The sequence below is a fragment of the Lacerta agilis genome, chromosome 6 (assembly GCF_009819535.1).
Source record: "Lacerta agilis isolate rLacAgi1 chromosome 6, rLacAgi1.pri, whole genome shotgun sequence".
Lineage (NCBI taxonomy): Eukaryota > Metazoa > Chordata > Lepidosauria > Squamata > Lacertidae > Lacerta > Lacerta agilis.
Genome location: NC_046317.1, coordinates 59,110,300 through 59,128,477, shown reverse-complemented (window position 1 = coordinate 59,128,477; position 18,178 = coordinate 59,110,300). Strand labels below are relative to the sequence as shown.

Here is an 18,178-nt window from a genome sequence, read left to right as displayed (position 1 = left end):
ATAAATTGTTAACTGGAAATCCAAGAAGCTGCTTTTATTGCAGTTCCACGTTGCCTGCTACATTGCTCAGTACAGCAACTGGTGGCGCCTTCTGTTGGACTAACCCTTGCTAACCTTGATTTGTCCAAAAACTCTCCATTGTTTGTAAGTATATCAGATTGCTAGAAGATAGGGAAAAGCACCAAAGCCCTCTGCTTGCTCTGTGCAGGAACTGTTTGACATAGATGTAAGAAGACTGTGGAACCTAGGAAATTTGAATACTGTTTGAGATGTAATATAGCTGGCTTTAAATATGACAGTGCTTTCAATGCTAAGCTTTGTTCTGAATTGGTTAAATGGCTGCATTTTTGTGTGTTTCTTTCCTCTGCTGGAAAATGCCTTAAAGTGTACCATAATAAACTTTCTGGTTAACTATAACCACGTTTTCATGTCTCTCTATTTAACTTGCGCATCCAAGAAAACTAGCATTCAGCTATGTCCTACGTAGCATTTTGTTTGAAACGTCTTTAATTGAATTGAAGGAAAACAACGCAAATGTTTCCCTATGGTGGAATTCAGTGCTATGCTATTACACATTCCACCTGCACAAGAATTTCAGCTTGCCAGATGGAATGATCCCCCTTAATGTGCTGCTCTGGGAGTTCTCCCAGCCCTCTGAGCCAATTGCAGGAGACGCATGGGGAGTGTGAAGAATTTTAAATTGTGTGCAGTTCTGGATAAAATGTAATTATTTTGTGGTGGAAACAAGGGAATGCAGAACTGTGGTTGGTATTTAAATACCTGTGTTGATGCAAGAATGCAACAGGGCTCCCAGCCTCCCCTGTGTACCCCACACCATCCCCAAAGCTACCCTAGAGGGTCAGAATAATGTTGTGTTGTGCAGGAAAAAATCCTTACACTGACATACTGTTCTCCGTAGTGCTACTTTGTAATTTTTTCTTGATTTTAGGTTGCTATCTTTTCGTAAACCGCTTTTGAGTTCTTTTACAATAAATTTTATTTAAAAAAATACTTTGAATACAATCCTGAAACTATTCTATACTAATTACTTTAGGAGAGAGAAGGTGAAGGGGTGGATCACCTGCTTAAAGCTGCTTTGCTGGTATGATGCTATAGCAACAAAAAATGCTACAAAAAAAGCTACGGTTAAATGTTTAGTTTCAGCCCTGCAATCAGGAGAGCCTGGTGAGTGGGACACTGTCCAAAGAGGGCACCAGAAATGCTTCTTAACATTATAGTAGTCTTATTTTAATAGTTATTGAATGACTTCATATTTGCTCTAGATTCAATAAATATATATTTTTAAATATGAGGCCCGAAGTGCTCCCCTTATGCGATGGCAGTCATCTAGTAGTCCAACCCCCTGCAATGCAGGAATCTCAGCTAAAGGCATCCATGACATGTGGCCATCCTGCTTAACATTGTATGGCTTTTTAAACGTGTTTGCAGGAGCGGGCATTATTTATTGGTTCTTTATTGGTTTTGTTTTATTATGCATTTTGTCTTCTCATCTTGTATTTTTCTGTTGTGAATTGCCCCTGGATCAAGGGCATTATTATTACTCCAGTTAAAGGTAGGTAGCAGTGTTGGTCTGCCATTGTTATGGTTGTAATCGTTGTTGTTATTGACTAGCCCACTGCATTCAATGAGATGTAGTTCCAAGTACATCTGCATAAGTTTGCAGCCTTAAAAGTAGTCGATGTGGGGCAGATGGCCTTAGTTAAGCCACTATTATCTATGGGACGACCTACTACCGGCCTTGCCTTATGGGGCTGCTGTAAGGTGATGTGTGCGAAAGTCTTTGAACACACTGACTGACATACTGTACTTTGTAAATGCTAGAAGAGAAACCATGCAGAAACCCGAGAGCCTGCGAGAAAGAACTTAGTTGCCATTCCCTATACTGTACCAAAGAAACGCAATAAATAGGTAGATAACATTTCATTTCGTAGACAACAGGGCGATGAAGAAGATCAGCCTGTCCCCAAGCCAGTGGAACTTGCAGCAGCCATGAAAAGGGTGAGAAAACTGGTCCTCTACCGCAGTTGCTGCCGGACTCCAACTCCCATCAGCCCCAGTCACGCCCAGGATGATGGGAGTCGCAGTCCAGCAACGCTTCGGAGGCCACGTTTCCCATCGCCGGCCGATCGCTATCCAGGGAGAGCGACTCCCACCCCTCCCCGGCCAACCTTCGCAGGTGGAGCCTGCCGGCAGAAGCTCCCCTTGGTTTCTCCTAACTCCCGACTGGCTGGATCTGCGCAGCTGCTTGCCGGCGGACTCGACCCGGGCAGGTGTGCGAGACCGGCGCTCTGCACATGCCCCGGCAGCGCGTCGACCCGCGGGATGCTGCCTCTTTAAGAGCCGCCGCCGCCGCCGCCGCCGCCTACGCGGACGGTGCCCCTTCGCGCGAACTCAGCGTCCGCCTCCTCCGCTCAGGCGAGGGAAGCGGAAACGCCGCCCGCCCGCTCAGGCGCATGCTCGGGCTGGAACGGGACGAGAGGTGAGTGAGGCGCGTGCAGAGGGCGGAGAGGCGGGAGCCCGGGAGGAGGAGTTGGCCGGCTGCCCGGCGTCGCTTCATGCTCCGGTAGGGGATCCTCCTGAGCACCTGAACTCCGACCCCGGTTGCTCAGGGTACCGATGGAGATGCAGCATCCCTGTGCAGATAACACGCATAGCCGGATGCTTCATAAACACACTCATTCACACGTGCACACTCCCGCCGGGCGGGGAAGGAGGGCTGAGAGCACGTTCTGATAAGAGCCCCGAATTTCAGAATTAAGAAATTACATTCAGTCGTGGTAGCGACTTCAAATTCTTGCAGCTTTTCTCCTTTGCTACAGAAGTTTTATCTTTGGAGATTGCTGGTAAATTCAACTCCAAGAAGAGGTCGCTTAACTCTGAAAGGTGTTGGGTCTAAATAAAATAGTTTGGCTTAATGCACAAGGAGACAAAGTCCTGCATTGCAATTTGGCTGCTGCTAGTGCATGCCTCTCTCTAGCTGTGGCTTCTCCTCCCAGGTAACTTTAAAAATTAGAATATAATAGGGCATTAGAACTGAGGCCATATACTTTAATAATAATAATAATAATAATAATAATAATAATAATAATAATAAAAAATATTTGTATGCTGTCCATCTGCCTGAGTTGCCATCCGTGTGGCTCTCAACAGAATATTAACATGATAAAACACAAAACATTAAAAACTTCCCTAAACAATCTAGTCCAACCCCCTGCAACACAGGAATCTTTAACCCAGTGTGGGGCTTGAACCCATGACCCGGAGATTAAGAGTTTCATACTCCAGCGACTGAGCTATCTGGCCTGTAAAAACACTATTCATTTAAGTGTTTCAGAATTAGAAACATGAACCGACCCGGACCCTGTGATGATCTGAAGCCCTTCTTCATAGCGTCCCTCATGAGAGGTCTGGAGAGTGGCAGCAAGAGAAGAGACATTTGCTGTGGTGGCTTCCTACTTGCAGAATGCTCTCCCCTGGGAGGTTCATCGGGTGCCTTCGTTACATAACTTTAGGTGCCAAGCAAAAACATTGCTCTTCTTGCAGGCCTTTGGCTAACTAACCAATCTATGGCCTGTTGAACTATGTGTGTGGCAGGGGTATTGTTATTGTTTGTTACTATGTGCTTTTGTGTTTTGATACCACCCTATGATCCACCAGGGGACCCAGGTGGCGCTGTGGGTTAAACCACAGAGTCTAGGGCTTGCTGATCAGAAGGTCAGTGGTTTGAATCCCTGCGACGGGGTGAGCTCCTGTTGCTCGGTCCCAGCTCCTGCCCACCTAGCAGTTCGAAAGCATGTCAAAGTGCAAGTAGATAAATAGGAGCCGCTCCAGCGGGAAGGTAAACGGCATTTCTGTGCACTGCTCTGGTTCACCAGAAGCTGCTTAGTCATGCTGGCCACATGACCTGGAAGCTCTCTGCGGACAAACGCCGGCTCCCTCGGCCTATAGAGCGAGATGAGTGCCGCAACCCCAGAGTCGGACACGACTGGACCTGATGGTCAGGGGTCCCTTTATCTTTACTTTATGATCCTCATATGAAGGGCAGTATAGTTAAAAGATCTAGTTAAAAAGCAAATGAAAGTGCACGTGCCCTGTTTTATATATGTTATGTGCACTAATTTATTTGTTTTCACAAGTCATTATTAACTCTTGAATAGCTAACAATAGTGGATGTGGCATACTTACCTCTTCCATTGCTGAGACACCTGACCTCATATTAACAGAGTCTCCCCTGCCTTCCCTCCGTCTGTGTCACATGCATATATAATACACGCAGACGGATGTTAATATTTAATGTTTAATGAAGTAGGCTCTGCTCTAGGAAAGCTTGTTGGTCTTTCAGGTGCCACCACACATCTTTCTGCAGGGGAGGTGAACCTGGAGAATTCAGGTTTTAATGGTGAGATGCCTGTCTACGTGGTTGATCTTACGTTGAAGTGGTGAATATTTTTATTGGTTGTTGGAAGGTGGGCTGTTTTGCTAGTCCTTGGTGCTGAAGTGGTGCAGAGAGCCTGTGGATGTGGTTTAGTCCTCAACCCCTTTTACAGTGGTACCTCAGGTTACAGACGCTTCAGGTTACAGACTCTGCTAACCCAGAAATAACACTTCAGGTTAAGAACTTTGCTTCAGGATAAGAACAGAAATTGTGCTCTGGCGGCACAGCGGCAGCAGGAGGCCCCATTAGCTAAAGTGGTGCTTCAGGTTAAGAACAGTTTCAGGTTAAGAACGGATCTCCGGAACGAATTAAGTTCTTAACCCGAGGTACCACTGTATAGCCCTTGTTACAGCAAGGCTGATTGATCTGTTTTCATTTTTTGTAATACCTGTTTTCCACTTCCAAGATGCAACAACTGTGGCTTAAATGAGGCCACATATTCATGAAGCCTGAGTTCTTCCATAGTTTGATCAAGTCACTCCCCCCCCCCAAAAAAAGATAAAAAGTGCACTGGTTGTTGTTATTCTTTTAGCAATATTGATTACTGTGATTTTTATTCCTAGAGCTCAGTTGAAGCAGCTGATGGTTAAAGGCCCGATGGCAATGAGGTGATTCAGTTCCCTGAGCAAACCCAGTCTAGGACTTCTACCTGCAGGGTTAAGAATGGCCGAGCCCTTCCCTCAACTCCTCATTGCTGCCGCCCGCCAACACCTCAGAATCGGGAAGAAGAAGGTCTTATCCCGCTCAGCCTCCTTGAACCTCGCTGGTGAGATACTGGCTGTAGCCGCCGGCTTGAAGCCAGCTTTCCTGTACGATTACAATTCTGCTGGGACTTCTCAGATCCTAAGCTACGTTCAGCAGCTTCAGACCATCAATCCGCTTGGATGCCAGCTACACATTCTGAGCATAGCTGAAAATGTTCTGATTGTCAACTTGGGGCTGATGCTGCGGTGGTTGGAGACAATCCTGCTTAAGGACAACATCCCCTTTGTTGACGTTTCTGCTTCCAGGACATGCCCCAGCCTTTGTGACCTGGAAGACGTGGGTCTCATCAAAGGCCACCTGTCGGAGATACTGAATCATATTAAAGCCCAGGCAGCAGACACATCTCAGATGCTTTCCTCCAGTGCAGTCTTTTGCTCAAAGTGGAATCTGTGCACTCTCTTTGGTGTCTTGCTGGGCTATCCGGCTGCTTACAGTTTCCCTGTTCAGAAGAGCTTTGACAACTGCCTTTCTCTGACCCCACTGAGGGTGTTCACTGTCCAAGCCACATTCTGTAGGATAAGCAACGATTTTAGAGTACGCTTTTACTCCTTCAGCATCCCAGAGCTCTTGTACCCTGTCATGAAAATGGGTCTTGACGTGTGGTGCGAAAATCTCAAGGATGCTTTTAAAGCTCAGAAAGACTTTGCAGATCTTTGTATTACAAATGAAGTCGTTGCTCTGGCAGCAGTGGCCTTGTAAATGTGGGCTGCCATCCAGAGGCATGCAGCAATTTTTCCTCACGCCATGTTTGAGAAGTATTTTGGGGAGTATGACTCAGTGCTTAAGAAAAGGAAGTGGGAAAATGGTGCCGCTCTTATGCTATTGGAGTCAGGGGTAGCCAACACGGTGCCCTCCAGATATTGATGGAATAAAGCTCCCATCTTCCTTGACAGGAGGCTCTCACTTGCAAATTTCTGTGGGTGTCTATACCCAGACTCAGTGTATATATAGAAGCAGCATTTTGAAAGCCATCCTGCATTCAGTCTTCTCAAAATGAAGCCTTGTTAACCCCAGCAACAAATATTTCAGCTGTTTCTTTGTTTTTACCAGTCCCCAACTCCTAGGCTTGTCCATCTCCCAGCCAGTGTGTAGGCTACAGTCAAACCTCGGTTGTCGAATGTAATCTGTTCCAGAAGCCCGTTTGGCTTCTGAAATGTTCAACAATCGTGGCATGGCTTCCGATTGGTTGCAAGAGCTTCCTGCACTTAAGTGGAAGCCATGTCAGAAATTCGTCTACCAAAAAACATTAGAAAACTGGAGCATTTACTTCTGGATTTTCGGTGTTCGGGAGCTGAAACGTTCCAAAATGGAGGTGTTTGGGAGCCGAGGTTTGACTGTACAGCATGATGGAAGTTGTAGGGACATGGGTTCTCCAGCCTTGTCCTACATGGTCAGACAGCACATAGCTGGATTGTGGGTTTTGAGGTTTCCAAAGCTATGGGACAATTGTGTGACGTTCCCATTCAAAACCCTCTAGAGGGTTGATGCATCAGGCATACACTGTACTTTTTGTATTGTAGCCTTTAATTTTATTTTATTTTTAATAATACAACAGCCAAATGAAGCAACATACAAAGCCAAACAGTCCAACAAACGCCTTTAGGAGACAGCAAAGTTCAAAATTCTGTAAGATATTAAAAAGATGTTTGATACAAAAATAGTCACTCTCTGTAGACAACTCAGAATGCCCAAATACAAAAACAGTAACATAAGCAAAACTAAAGGTAGAGTGTACTCAGGGTACAAAATTTAATAAGTAGGATACTACAGCTGTGGCCATCACTACCAGTAGGAGAGGAATCCAGTGATCCTGCCATCTCTGGGGGGAAAAAGAGAGAGAAATATAATAAGATAAACAAACTAGGGTATAATGTGTCTCCCTAATTCCTCCCTCTATTCGATCAGCTACACATAAGTCTCTCCTACACTTCCCTTTCGTATTTTATTCCAACGAAGTCTGTGGTTCTATTTGCATGGAACGGTGATATTAGTGAATTTTACTTTGCAAAGAAAACAAATGAGACTCACTGCATATAGATGCTGAAGACTGATTAATTCGGAACTCATCATAAACAAAATACAAGAACTGCCAAAACCCACCACTCTAGTGAACCTGAAAGAGTTGCACTTTCCTGTATCTCGCTCGTCCACGATGGTTGTCCAAGCATTACTGTTTGAGTTTGTGCTGAAATCTAAGACCACTGACTCACATTTTGACCTGACATCCTGGGTGTAGCTGGGATGGGGGGCAGCCCCCCCATCAATAAAAATAAGAATACATTGCTGAGGTTCTGCCCCCCCCCCACAAAAGGCCTGCCTCCCCTAACAAACATCCTTGCTACGCCCATGCCTGACATGGCATGCTCTATCAACAGACTATATCAACAGTATGAGGTAGCACAAAAGGGGCATTCAGAGTGAATTCCTACTTGGGTCTTTTTGCTCTGAGGGTGATTGATCTCATCTCGGCACTGCTGTAACTTGGCAAGGCAGCGGCGGTACTCGTCACTCAGAACCTCTAGCTCACAACGGAGATCTCTGCACTGGGCAAGAAAGCAAATGAGTGTTTAGTATGAAGGTTGTTCATTCTGTTTTTTTTTCAAACTGGTTTTGAGGGCAGCAATTACCAATAAATTTAGTGTGGTGGTGGTGGCGGCACCTTGAGCATCCCTGAACCTGAACCAGACTGGATAGTTCTACTGTCCAAAACCTGGCTTTCTCTCCCACCTTCCTTCACAGCACATCTAGGGCATCTTTCACTAAAAACTTCCTTCTTGTTTTAAGCTATGAATAAGTATATTGATACAAGTCTTCCTATCCTGATGAACAGACATGGGGTTGAATTCCACAGAGTCATTGCACAAGCAGAACAACTTCCACAAGTAAACTTTCCCCTGTAAACACCTGCCTGTTTTCTCCCCCAACCCTCCAGAGCAAGTATGGGGTCCGTGTGCAGGAAGAGGGGAGAGTTTGCATTGCATGAGCAGAAACCATTCCATTTGTACAATCACTTTTTGAGATTCAATCCATGGTCTTCAAAAAGCATTCATTGTCAGCTGCTATTCATACAATTTCCCCCAAGAAAGAAATGGTATCCGGTCTCTCCTCCTGTCTCCAAGGCCTAGCAAACAGTGGGGTTTGCTGTTTCTACATTAATATTTGAACATGCATAGTGTGAAGATGGTTCATGCGCCTTTGACATCACATTTAGTTCAGAATATTGGAGAATATCATGCATGTGCACCTATCTAGAAACTTTGGTTTGAAAAATCTGGAGTTTCTTGTTATTGTGAAACCTTTATTTTTAATAGCCTGGGTCCGTCCCTTTTTTTTTTTTAAGCTCTCAAAGCCAATTCATACAGACATTCAAAGTAGGCACCAGAGAGTCACTTGAACAAACTGTTATCTGCTGGCTGTCCACAACCAGCTAGTCAATAGTGTTCAGCTGCCGTCTTGGGCAATGTTTTTGCATGTTGTGTGCAGGATTTCAAAATGATTACAGATGGTCACATGAATCAGCAGTGATTTGTTTTCTTCAAGCTGACATGTGTCCTAGGGAATCACAATTTGGAAGATGTTTGCCTACTTTTTTTGTTTGGTTGCTGTTCCATACATGTCCAGGAGGATGCTTCTTCCAAAACAGAAAGAAAACGTACACTGGATGTGGGTCATTAGGATGAGCTCTGACTGATAGGAACATTGCTATGAATATTCATTTCACTGGATAGCTCAGTTGATTAGAGTGTGGTGTTATTAACACCAAGGTTGCAGGTTTGATCCCCATATGGGACAGCTGCATATTCCTGCATTGCATGGGGTTGGACTAGATGATCCTCAGGGTCCCTTCCAACTCCTCAATTCTATGATGTCCATAAACCACAGAAACAACAATAACCTCTAAAAGCATCCAAGTCACCTTTCAAATGTCCCTTCTGCTCTCTTGTCATTCAGGTTGCATGTACTCAGAAAATACTCTGTTCCAGAAGGAAGCAATGTTCTCATGAAGAAAATGTTCAGGACATGTAAAGACTCTTGAGAATGACTCTTGGCAGGATACGGAATATTTGCCAACAACCATAAAATCTAACAAGGGCTAGAATGTCCATTGTTCATATGCCTACAGCCTGTAATTAAAACTCTCACCTTTTGTGTGCCATAGATTTACACTGCTAATAAAGTATTTTACAATTGTGAACAGATCCTTATAAGAATATTTTAATAAAATTGTAAACTTGTATATTTTTTGTTTCCTTGAATTATGGAATGCAAGCTGTTTCAAAACTCTGGATATGCAGGTAACAGGCTTACCTGTGTCCCCCTTGCCTTTTGGCATGTTGCTTAGAGCAGTGTTAGAAACTGAGATATAAAAGCTAGGAGCTAAATGGCACCTTAAACCTAGGTTATGGGCACAATAATGGAATGTATAGGCAGACTTTTTTTTAATAACAATACAAAGCTGAAAATGAATGTACTGCAGCTAAAATATTATGTTCACCTTTTACATGGTCTAGTCCTTCCCCTGCGCACCCCCCCTAATATTTGTATGAGGCTTCAGAGAGGAGCTGTAAGTGGGGAGGCAGAGAAAGGTCCTCCTTTCCTTCCATTCTGCAGTTTTAACCTGAAATATTGGGCTCAGTACTGCACCCAGAGCTCAGAAACTACTCGTGCTAATGAAATTCCCTGTCGCAGTGTGCCTAGAACAATGGGAGTTTCAAATACTGGCTTAGAGCTAAACTAGACATGAGTGCAGTAGATTTAAATATGTTTAAATCTGGGGTGTCCAATCGCAAGAGCAAAAGGAGGATGGAGGTAACGTGTGTTAAATCCTCATGTACCTGCAGCACAATCCATGTAGTCTGCATACTCCCAATGCTTTTCAACTAACCACAGGTGAGTCTGGCTGGGAGAAAGGTGCTAGAGGGGAAAGGCAATGGGGGTTGGGGGGTACAGCAAGCAGAGGGAAGGCTCTTACTTGATACCCGAGTGCTTCTTGCTGATAAACCCAGAATGCCACCACCTTGGGTTGCATTCAACTAAGTTATACTCTAAGTAGCTCCAATGAAATAAACCAATGTTAAGTCATTCCATTAACTTCAATGGACTTTCTCTGGCATTGAGTAGTACAGTGATTTAACACAGAGGTTTGTCACTACCACGTCCAGTTCAAATGGGGACAGGAAAACCTGAGGCCTGAAGGCCAAATTTGGGTTATAGGTTGGGGAAAGTCCTGCAGATTGGGTATACGAGAGAGACATTGCACACTTGTAATTCAAGAAAATCTTTAATAGAAAAAAGAAAAGGCCTTAGGGCTGCGCTCAGCCTCTCGGGCCTGAGGTTCCTTCTCCCTGCACTAAACCATAGTTCAGTGTTAATGTCTGAATGCAGATGCAACCAATGGTAAAAAAAATGGCTGAAAGCAAACCTTTCAAATCAATGTGCTTATTTTTTTAAAAGAGTTTTCAGCAGTCTGGTTATCAGGTATGCACACTGAAATGATGCACACATAGCAGGTATCTGTTGCCATCCATAGCTTTTGGATCTGCATTGGAAGGCATTTGAAAATAGCAGTTAATCTCCCAATGAGATCCTTTAATCTCATTAGCTGCTTGAGTCACCTCCTCACCTCTTTTTCCTTAGCTGCAAGCTGGGATGTCCTCTTTTGCAGCTGGTCCTCCAGGCTGCTTTCTATCTCCCCTTCATGGTCTTTGGACTGTTTGGTTCTGGCTGAGCTGAGTCCAGACCTGCTAGCTACAGAACAAAATGGATACTTTCACAATTCTCTGAGCTATCTGGGAATTTCAACAGGCATCACAGCACCAGTGTGCTCTCCTCTGTTTATACTTCATGGTTTAATTTTTTAAATAAAAAAAATCAGCAATGTGGTAAAATCAACAATGCCGGACATCTCTCCCCAAACCTTATGCTGTACTGTATAAAACATTAATGTTTCACACTGAATGTAACTGATCTGGAGAAAAAACTCTGCGACCTGAAAATAGAGACAATGCACGTACTTTTGTAACCCAAGAAAATCTTTAATAAAAACTACTTTGAAAAACAAAAACGAAGTGGACATCAACGTTTGAGCAAAAATCATTTATTGTACAAGAAGCTTGCTCCAATAGATACAGCTTCATGCCGACGGAGGCGAAAACTTCTAACAGTTTGATATATATTTCAAGCAGCCTTTTGCTGATCAGTAATAATACACACTTATGTGGAATGCTTCTATTTGTGGTTCTTAATCTGAGAGCACACATAAAACTAGAGTCTAGATCCAGTCCTATTGTGCGAGAAGTGGTTCTTAGAGTACCAGTCACAAAATCTCAGATGCCCAGAAGTCCCTCTACTAGTTTAGATGAGTTCTTTGCATCTCATCTTTCTGAACTGGACTGATTCTGCATCCCATCTGCAAATGGAAGAAACCAGAGCAGATCATAATGCAGAATGCTTGCATGAATCAATTGCTTCTCTCTTTCCACACTGCTTTTCTGTCTCCAACACTCGATTCAGTTTTTCACGAACAAGTCAAACAGTTGCATAGGGGTTGCAAACAGTTGCAGACTGCATAGACTGTACTGGTGCTGCAACGACCCCTACTTAGTCAAAAGAACAAGCAGCGGACAAGCACACACTGAAACAACCTGTGCACTTATTATGGTGGGTTAGGTGCACATCCTTAAATAACTTGCCACTTTATCTTGCCAGTAGGTATTTTGGACTTGACTTGGGACTGAAAAAAATGCCCATCAGTTGCTCCAGAGGTAGGTCTGTTGAAAACCTGAGCAATACTGTCCCTTTTATTCTTTTGGTACTTCAAGTAACCACGGAGTTCTGAGAAATTAAATAAAACCTCTTGATCTTTAGTAGTTTGAATCATCAAATATGTGCACTTCACAAGTTATGTTTGGGGACAGCTGGCTCCTTTGCAAGTAGGAGTTAACGTGGGAGCACAAATCTCAGCTATTTTTGCAAAGATCAATGCATACAACATTGTCCTGCCTGTGCACATGTTCAAATGCTCCATGTGGTATACATGAGAAGTACATGTTATTTGCCATCATGGAAGTTGTGGCCATATGCAAAAATCCTCTTGCACAAAGCAGCCTTCATGATGTCATCCCTTACTGGGCACCCTTTCAATGACACAACCTATTATTAAACATAATCAGAAAACTATTGCCACATTGAGATGTACAGCTGGCAACACCTCCTCTTCCTGTCCCTCTCCACATGTGACTGTAGCAAAGGAAAACAGCTGTAAAAATTGAAGTATGCAGTAATTATCTCTGTACTCTCAAATATTTACACTTTTATAGGAACCAAATGAATTATACCCAGAGGGATTTTAAATAGGGCTATTATACTATGAAGCACAATGTGTGAACGCTCTGTTTGTGGTCCTGCATGTTCACTGTCAATTTCTTTGGATCGCTATGGTTTACTTACTGTGCAAATGTTTAATTGTTGCCTCCAGCTGTAGCTTATCTCTTTCTTCACTTCGCAGCTTGCCTGAAATTAACAAAACCATTCAGGAACAACACAGTTGACTCCATGCAGGGCTTTTCTTTCTCCCAAACAGCAGTATTTGCCACCACAGGTGAGAGTTGTATTCAGGTGGGACTCATGCTCTAGCCCACTGAAATTAAGGGGTCAGCACTACACTGTGGTTTTGCAATTTGTAAATGTTTTTCTCTTACTGAAACTATAGGAATCAAAAATGTGTTATTGCCACTGCTCATATGGGGAAAACAGATCTACACATTTTATAACTTGTTTGGTATTCCTCAAGTAGCTCCCAGCACAAACAGAAATAGGATCCACGTTTCCAAAAAGTTTATTTTTTTTCTGAGGAATTGACCTGACTTTGACTTCTTGTACATTGCCTGAATATATTTTACATGGCAGGCTGTATATGCATATTCAAAACAAAAAAATAAATACCCAAATGTTCAGGGAGGTATGCAGTACAATCGTCCATATGACTGAATGTATACAGAGAATTGCTTGCTCACAAGCATCTCTATCCCAGCATGTAGAAAGCTAGCACTTTTGGAAAGAAGTATCCTCAGTCTAGTTTGCAAGCTAGACGTTAGAATCATCTTTCAGACAAGCAATCTACTTTGCCCATTCAGAGGAGGTACAGCTGTAAATGAGGGTTGTGCCACTTGCTTCTCACCAACATCTGAATCAGCTCCTTCCCCCTAAAAATAACTGACTGAAACCTAACAGTTGACACTATGCTCAAAACAGTATGTTAGTTCTAAGAGTCATGTATTTTATTTTTTGAAACCTGTAACTTTTCATTTTCTTGCTCTAAGACCAGATCAGTCAGCATCCAATCTCCTGTTTCCTCTACAAATGCTTTACCTTCCACTACACTGAGACACTCAATTGTGACCTTGTAGTCTTCTTGCAGATTGTTAATTCTGGAATAGAGCTGGGCACGTTCAGTCTCAGAGCTCTGCAGGGCTTGGTGCAGCTGAAAGTTCTGGTTGTCGGACCACTGTAGGTAGCAAACAGCCGCAATAACAAGGAACTGGTTAGCAAAGAAATACAGTGGTACCTCGGGTTAAGAACTTAATTTGTTCTGGAGGTCTGTTCCTAACCTGAAGCTGTTCTTAACCTGAAGCACCACTTTAGAAAGGCTTGTGGGAATTCTTGTGGTGTGGTGAGGCGGAGGCACTTACCTGACATTCCAGCAGGTGAGCAGCTGCTGCTCACCAGGAGGGAGATGAGAAAAGGAGCAAGGTGGCGAGTGGGGGGATGGTGTGGTGCAAGTGCTGTCAACTTTCCCCTTTTTTAAAAGGGAAATTCCCTTATTCCGAATAGGATTCCTTGCAAGAAACGGGAAAAGTTGACAGTTATGAACAGGAGCCCTGAACTGGCCTCCTGTACTGGCATAATGAGTCACTATTCTCAGCACAGCAACTATGAACTGGACCATCAGGTTCAAGATGAGGTCTAACATGGGCCCAGGATGCTTAAATGATCATTGTCTCCCATCCTTCATCCTATCTGCTCCATAACTTCAGAAGGAGAGGCCATTCTCTGTGTCGCAACTAGGATGCAGGTATGGTTGATGTCAAGAGGTAAGGCCTTTTCAGGGACTACTGCACTGACACTTTGGAATACCATAAAATGCAGATGGCCCCTTCTCTAGTTGTTGTCTTAGGATGGTGATTAATTTTGTGTGTGTGTGTGATGCTTTTGCCTGCTAAGCAGAGCTTTGTTTCAGCTTGAACACACCTCTCTAGGCTGCTGTGGCTGCGGTGGGCTCTTCCTCTAAAAGAAAAGGCCAACAAGTTCCTGCACCTCTTTTTCTAGAAAAAAAGTCCTGTCGCTAAGTATTATCTGAGGCCATTTTTATCAGGGATCACTGTCTCTGTTGTTCTTAAAGGTAAAGGGACCCCTGACCATTAGGTCCAGTCGCAGACGACTCTGAGGTTGCGTCACTCATCTCGCTTTATTGGCTGAGGGAGCTGGTGTACAGCTTCTGGGTCATGTGGCCAGCATGTCTAAGCCGCTTCTGACGAACCAGAGCAGCCCATGGAAATGCCGTTTACCTTCCCGCTGGAGTGGTACCTATTTATCTACTTGCACTTTGACATGCTTTCGAACTGCTAGGTTGGCAGGAGCTGGGACGCGGGGATTGAAACCGCCAACCTTCTAATCAGCAAGCCCCAGACTCGCTGCATATTTTATGTATTTATGCTGTTGTTCTTACTATTTTATGTATTTTTATTGTATTGTGATTTTTAATGGTTGTAAGCTGTCTTGACAGGTGCATGGGCATTAAAAGGGCAGGACAGGGGTAATATAAGTTGAGCAGTAAATGTGTATAACAACTATCCATTGCACATATTCAGGCCTCTAGCACATAATCTGCCTGTGAATAAAGAATTGTGCACCTTTCCCAGTCATTATACATAGTCACCACAGGTCTTGAGAAATGTACATATTGTTTTATAATGGAACATTTTTCAATAAAATATCAATATTACTTTTTTAAAAAAAAAACAAAAAACCATGTATCAACTGAGTTTTGTACACTCTCCATTCATTATGCAGAATATCAACAGGCCCTGGGAAATATGCATATCTGCACTGAATTTTGTATATTCTCCAGCCAACACGCATAATCCCCAACAGGCTTTGGGGGGAGTGCATTTCTCAGCGGCAATTTGTTCATTCTCTGGCCATGACTCACCCTCTCAAGAATCCTGTGATGTTAGCCACTATGATTCCCATTTTAAATTCTGACTTTGAGAACTGATCACCAGATTTGCTGCTGTGCAAGGAAAGGTGGTCTCACAGAAGGACAAGGAAGCTACCTGAAGTTTGTTCTCCAGGACATGAAGATTGTTTTCCAGTTCAATGTGCTTGTCAGCCAGCTGGCTCCAGTCTTCGTTTAATGTGTTGTAGTGTTCTTTCCAGAGGGCACAATCTTTTTCTGCAACAGCTAGGGCTCTCTAGGAGGAACATGGTCGCATGTAAGGGTGAAAGTCGACAAGCATGCCTTCTTGAGAGCAACAAGTGACAAAGGGAGCTGGTGGCGTGGATAAAGCAAGCTGTAATCTCCATGATTTGGGATGGGAACTCAAGAGGTCAGCTGTGTCAGGTGGCAGGACTAAAGCCAACAGGTGGAGTTGGCATGGAAATGAAACTCCCTAAGAGTTGTTTGACAGTGGAACACAGTGCCCCAGGAGGAGCTGGGTTCTCTCCTTCGTTGAGGGAATTTAAGCAGAGGTTAGGAGGCTCTCAGGCATGCTAGTTCCAAGCTAGCCGAGAGTCTAAGGGCCACACTGTCTCATTCCGGTCCCACCACAGGCCACAGGTTAGCAGTGGGGGCGGCCACAAAGTGTATGTGGCTAACTCACAGTCTTGTGCATACATGCCCAGAGCACAAGTCTCTCACACGCAGAGTCAGGCACAAAGCTCCTCCGCTGATTGATACAGATCAACAGAGAAGCAGGGGAAAGCTTTCCTTCCCATCACAGCACCACAATATCACCAGCCACAGATTCCACTACTGCAGGCAAAATTGGTGGCTGTATGGGAACAGACCAAGCCCACAGACCTACTAATGTAGGAGTGCATTGAGCAGGGATTCTGTGATTCAACCTGATACAGATGGAAAACATCCCATTCATTATAACACAATGGAACTTCCCTTCCATCTCTTTTGCCACTCCCAAAAATTGTTCCTGGGGTTTCCCAAGAGGGCAGAGAAGTTCTGGCATGCAACTCAATTTTCATCTTCTTTCTGTCTGCATTTATTTGCTTGTGCCACAATAACTGATCTGTCCCTGAGATTCATGGATGCTGCTACCTTAAATGGTAAAGGGACCCCTGAACGTTAAGTCCAGTCACGGACGACTCTGGAGTTGTGGCACTCATCTCGCTTTACTGGCCGCAGACAGCTTCCGGGTCATGCTACCTTAAGCTAACCTTAATCCTCTCCCCACAGCTGTTTTCCTTCAAAATGTGTGCTACTAAAGAGAGCTTCAGGCATTTGCTATTTTCAGTTTACTTCCAGAAATACTATCTGGTAACCTCAGAAGCAAAAGGGGAATCATCATCATCAGGCACATTGTCCCCATTCCTCTGCAACAAAGCAGCAGTTGATATTTCTGCCTGAAGGAGGGCTGAATGAAACAAAGCTCAAACATTTCCGTCAACAGATCTTGCTCCACTAGCTCTCCACTAGCTAGCAATCTTCTATTTTATGCCACATAGCTTTCCATATGGTGCCATCTAGTGGGGATGTGAAGGGCCAATCCAGATAATACATTTAATATTTGATCACATTTATGTATCCTTCATTCTTTCCAAAAACAAATAGCAGAAGCAGGTCCCCAAATTTGGACTAGGGCAATGTGGAGGAAGGAAGCCAAGTCTTCCCTTATAGCAGGGGTAGCCAATGTGGTTCTCTCCACTTATTTTTTTCTTGGACTATAACTCCCATCAGCCAATCATGGGCAATGGTAGAGAGTGATGGGAGTGGTAGTCCAGAAAATAAAACACTGGAGGGAACCATATTACAACCCCTGCTCTATATGATACTTTCCCAATGAAAAATTACCCTCTAAAACTGCTGTAGAAAATAGCCGCTCCAAAGGGCAGGAGGGATGAGGCCTTTTTCTCTTTGTGAGATGGTGCATGAGGAATAGGTAACTCTCTTCCCCATGTGGCTGCTGGACAACCAGTTTTCAGAGACATTAAATAAAAGGCCTGTAATGTGGCCAGTCACTGTGCACATGTGTGTTTGTGTTAGTTATTATGTGGGGCTCTGTTTGGGATCTGTAGAATACTGAAGCTTTGCTGAAAATTAATTCAAATGATTGATAAATGCATTCATTTATTAATGTGGGATTTTATTTAGAGCTTTTCTCTCCTTTGTGCAGTATTGTATACTGCTAACAGAACATTTAAAAATAAGTAAGATGCCTTGGTTGTGTTCACAGTCCTGTTTACTGTGTACACGTCATTCCAAGCGCTGGGTTTTTAATCCATGCTCACACCAAGTTATCCAAAATGCATTTGCATCCTGTACAGTGGTACCTCGGAAGTTGAACAGAATCCGTTCTGGAAGTCCATTCAACTTCTAAAATGTTTGGGTTTGTGGCGTTTGGGAGACAAAATGTTTGACTTGCAAGGCATTCGGGATCCAAGGTACAACTGTAACTCGTTTAATATATGCTTGTGTTTGATGCATTGTTTCTCAAACCAGATTCACAATGACTGGAGTTCTTAAGCCTATGAAATACACCCAAAAACCCAAACAACTTAAGTACACTCTAAGGAGGTAATGTGAACACACCCCTTGTTGGAGCTTTAGGCAGAGAAAGTGTAGCAGAGGTGAGATCCGAGCCAGAGAATGCCTGATTGGCTCAAGTCTTTTAGCAGGTATACTGCATCAGCTTAATACTTTCTGAAGGCACATAATTAACCACC

At 43.8% G+C, this 18,178-nt stretch overlaps 2 protein-coding genes across 12 annotated transcripts in view; one reads left to right on the top strand and one right to left on the bottom strand.

The window, feature by feature from the left end:
- The first annotated feature begins 2,416 nt into the window (after positions 1-2,416).
- On the top strand, positions 2,417-6,234 carry C6H1orf74 (chromosome 6 C1orf74 homolog). The gene is made up of 2 exons (XM_033152932.1): positions 2,417-2,500; positions 5,020-6,234. The coding sequence occupies exon 2, from the start codon at positions 5,120-5,122 to the stop codon at positions 5,918-5,920; it is 801 nt and encodes a 266-aa protein (XP_033008823.1). The 5' UTR covers positions 2,417-2,500; positions 5,020-5,119; the 3' UTR covers positions 5,921-6,234.
- Positions 6,235-6,758: 524 nt separating this feature from the next.
- The window catches only part of TRAF3IP3 (TRAF3 interacting protein 3), a 37,568-nt gene continuing 26,148 nt past the window's right edge, over positions 6,759-18,178 (bottom strand). For 9 of the 11 annotated variants that reach the window (XM_033152924.1, XM_033152927.1, XM_033152921.1 and 6 more), the window contains 6 exons: positions 15,556-15,693; positions 13,592-13,727; positions 12,671-12,733; positions 10,845-10,969; positions 7,651-7,764; positions 6,760-7,040 (listed from right to left, as the gene is read on the bottom strand). In XM_033152924.1, coding sequence (XP_033008815.1) covers positions 6,957-7,040; positions 7,651-7,764; positions 10,845-10,969; positions 12,671-12,733; positions 13,592-13,727; positions 15,556-15,693 — 660 coding nt within the window. In that variant the 3' untranslated portion in view covers positions 6,760-6,956. Of the gene's footprint in view, positions 7,041-7,650; positions 7,765-10,844; positions 10,970-11,199; positions 11,631-12,670; positions 12,734-13,591; positions 13,728-15,555; positions 15,694-18,178 lie in introns of those variants that run through there. The other 2 variants (XM_033152920.1, XM_033152929.1) reach the window with 2 other exon arrangements.

What these genes read in the sequence shown, in the direction of transcription:
- C6H1orf74 (XM_033152932.1), top strand. Translation starts at nt 5,120, where the DNA reads ATGGCCGAGCCCTTCCCTCAACTCCTCATTGCTGCCGCCCGCCAACAC.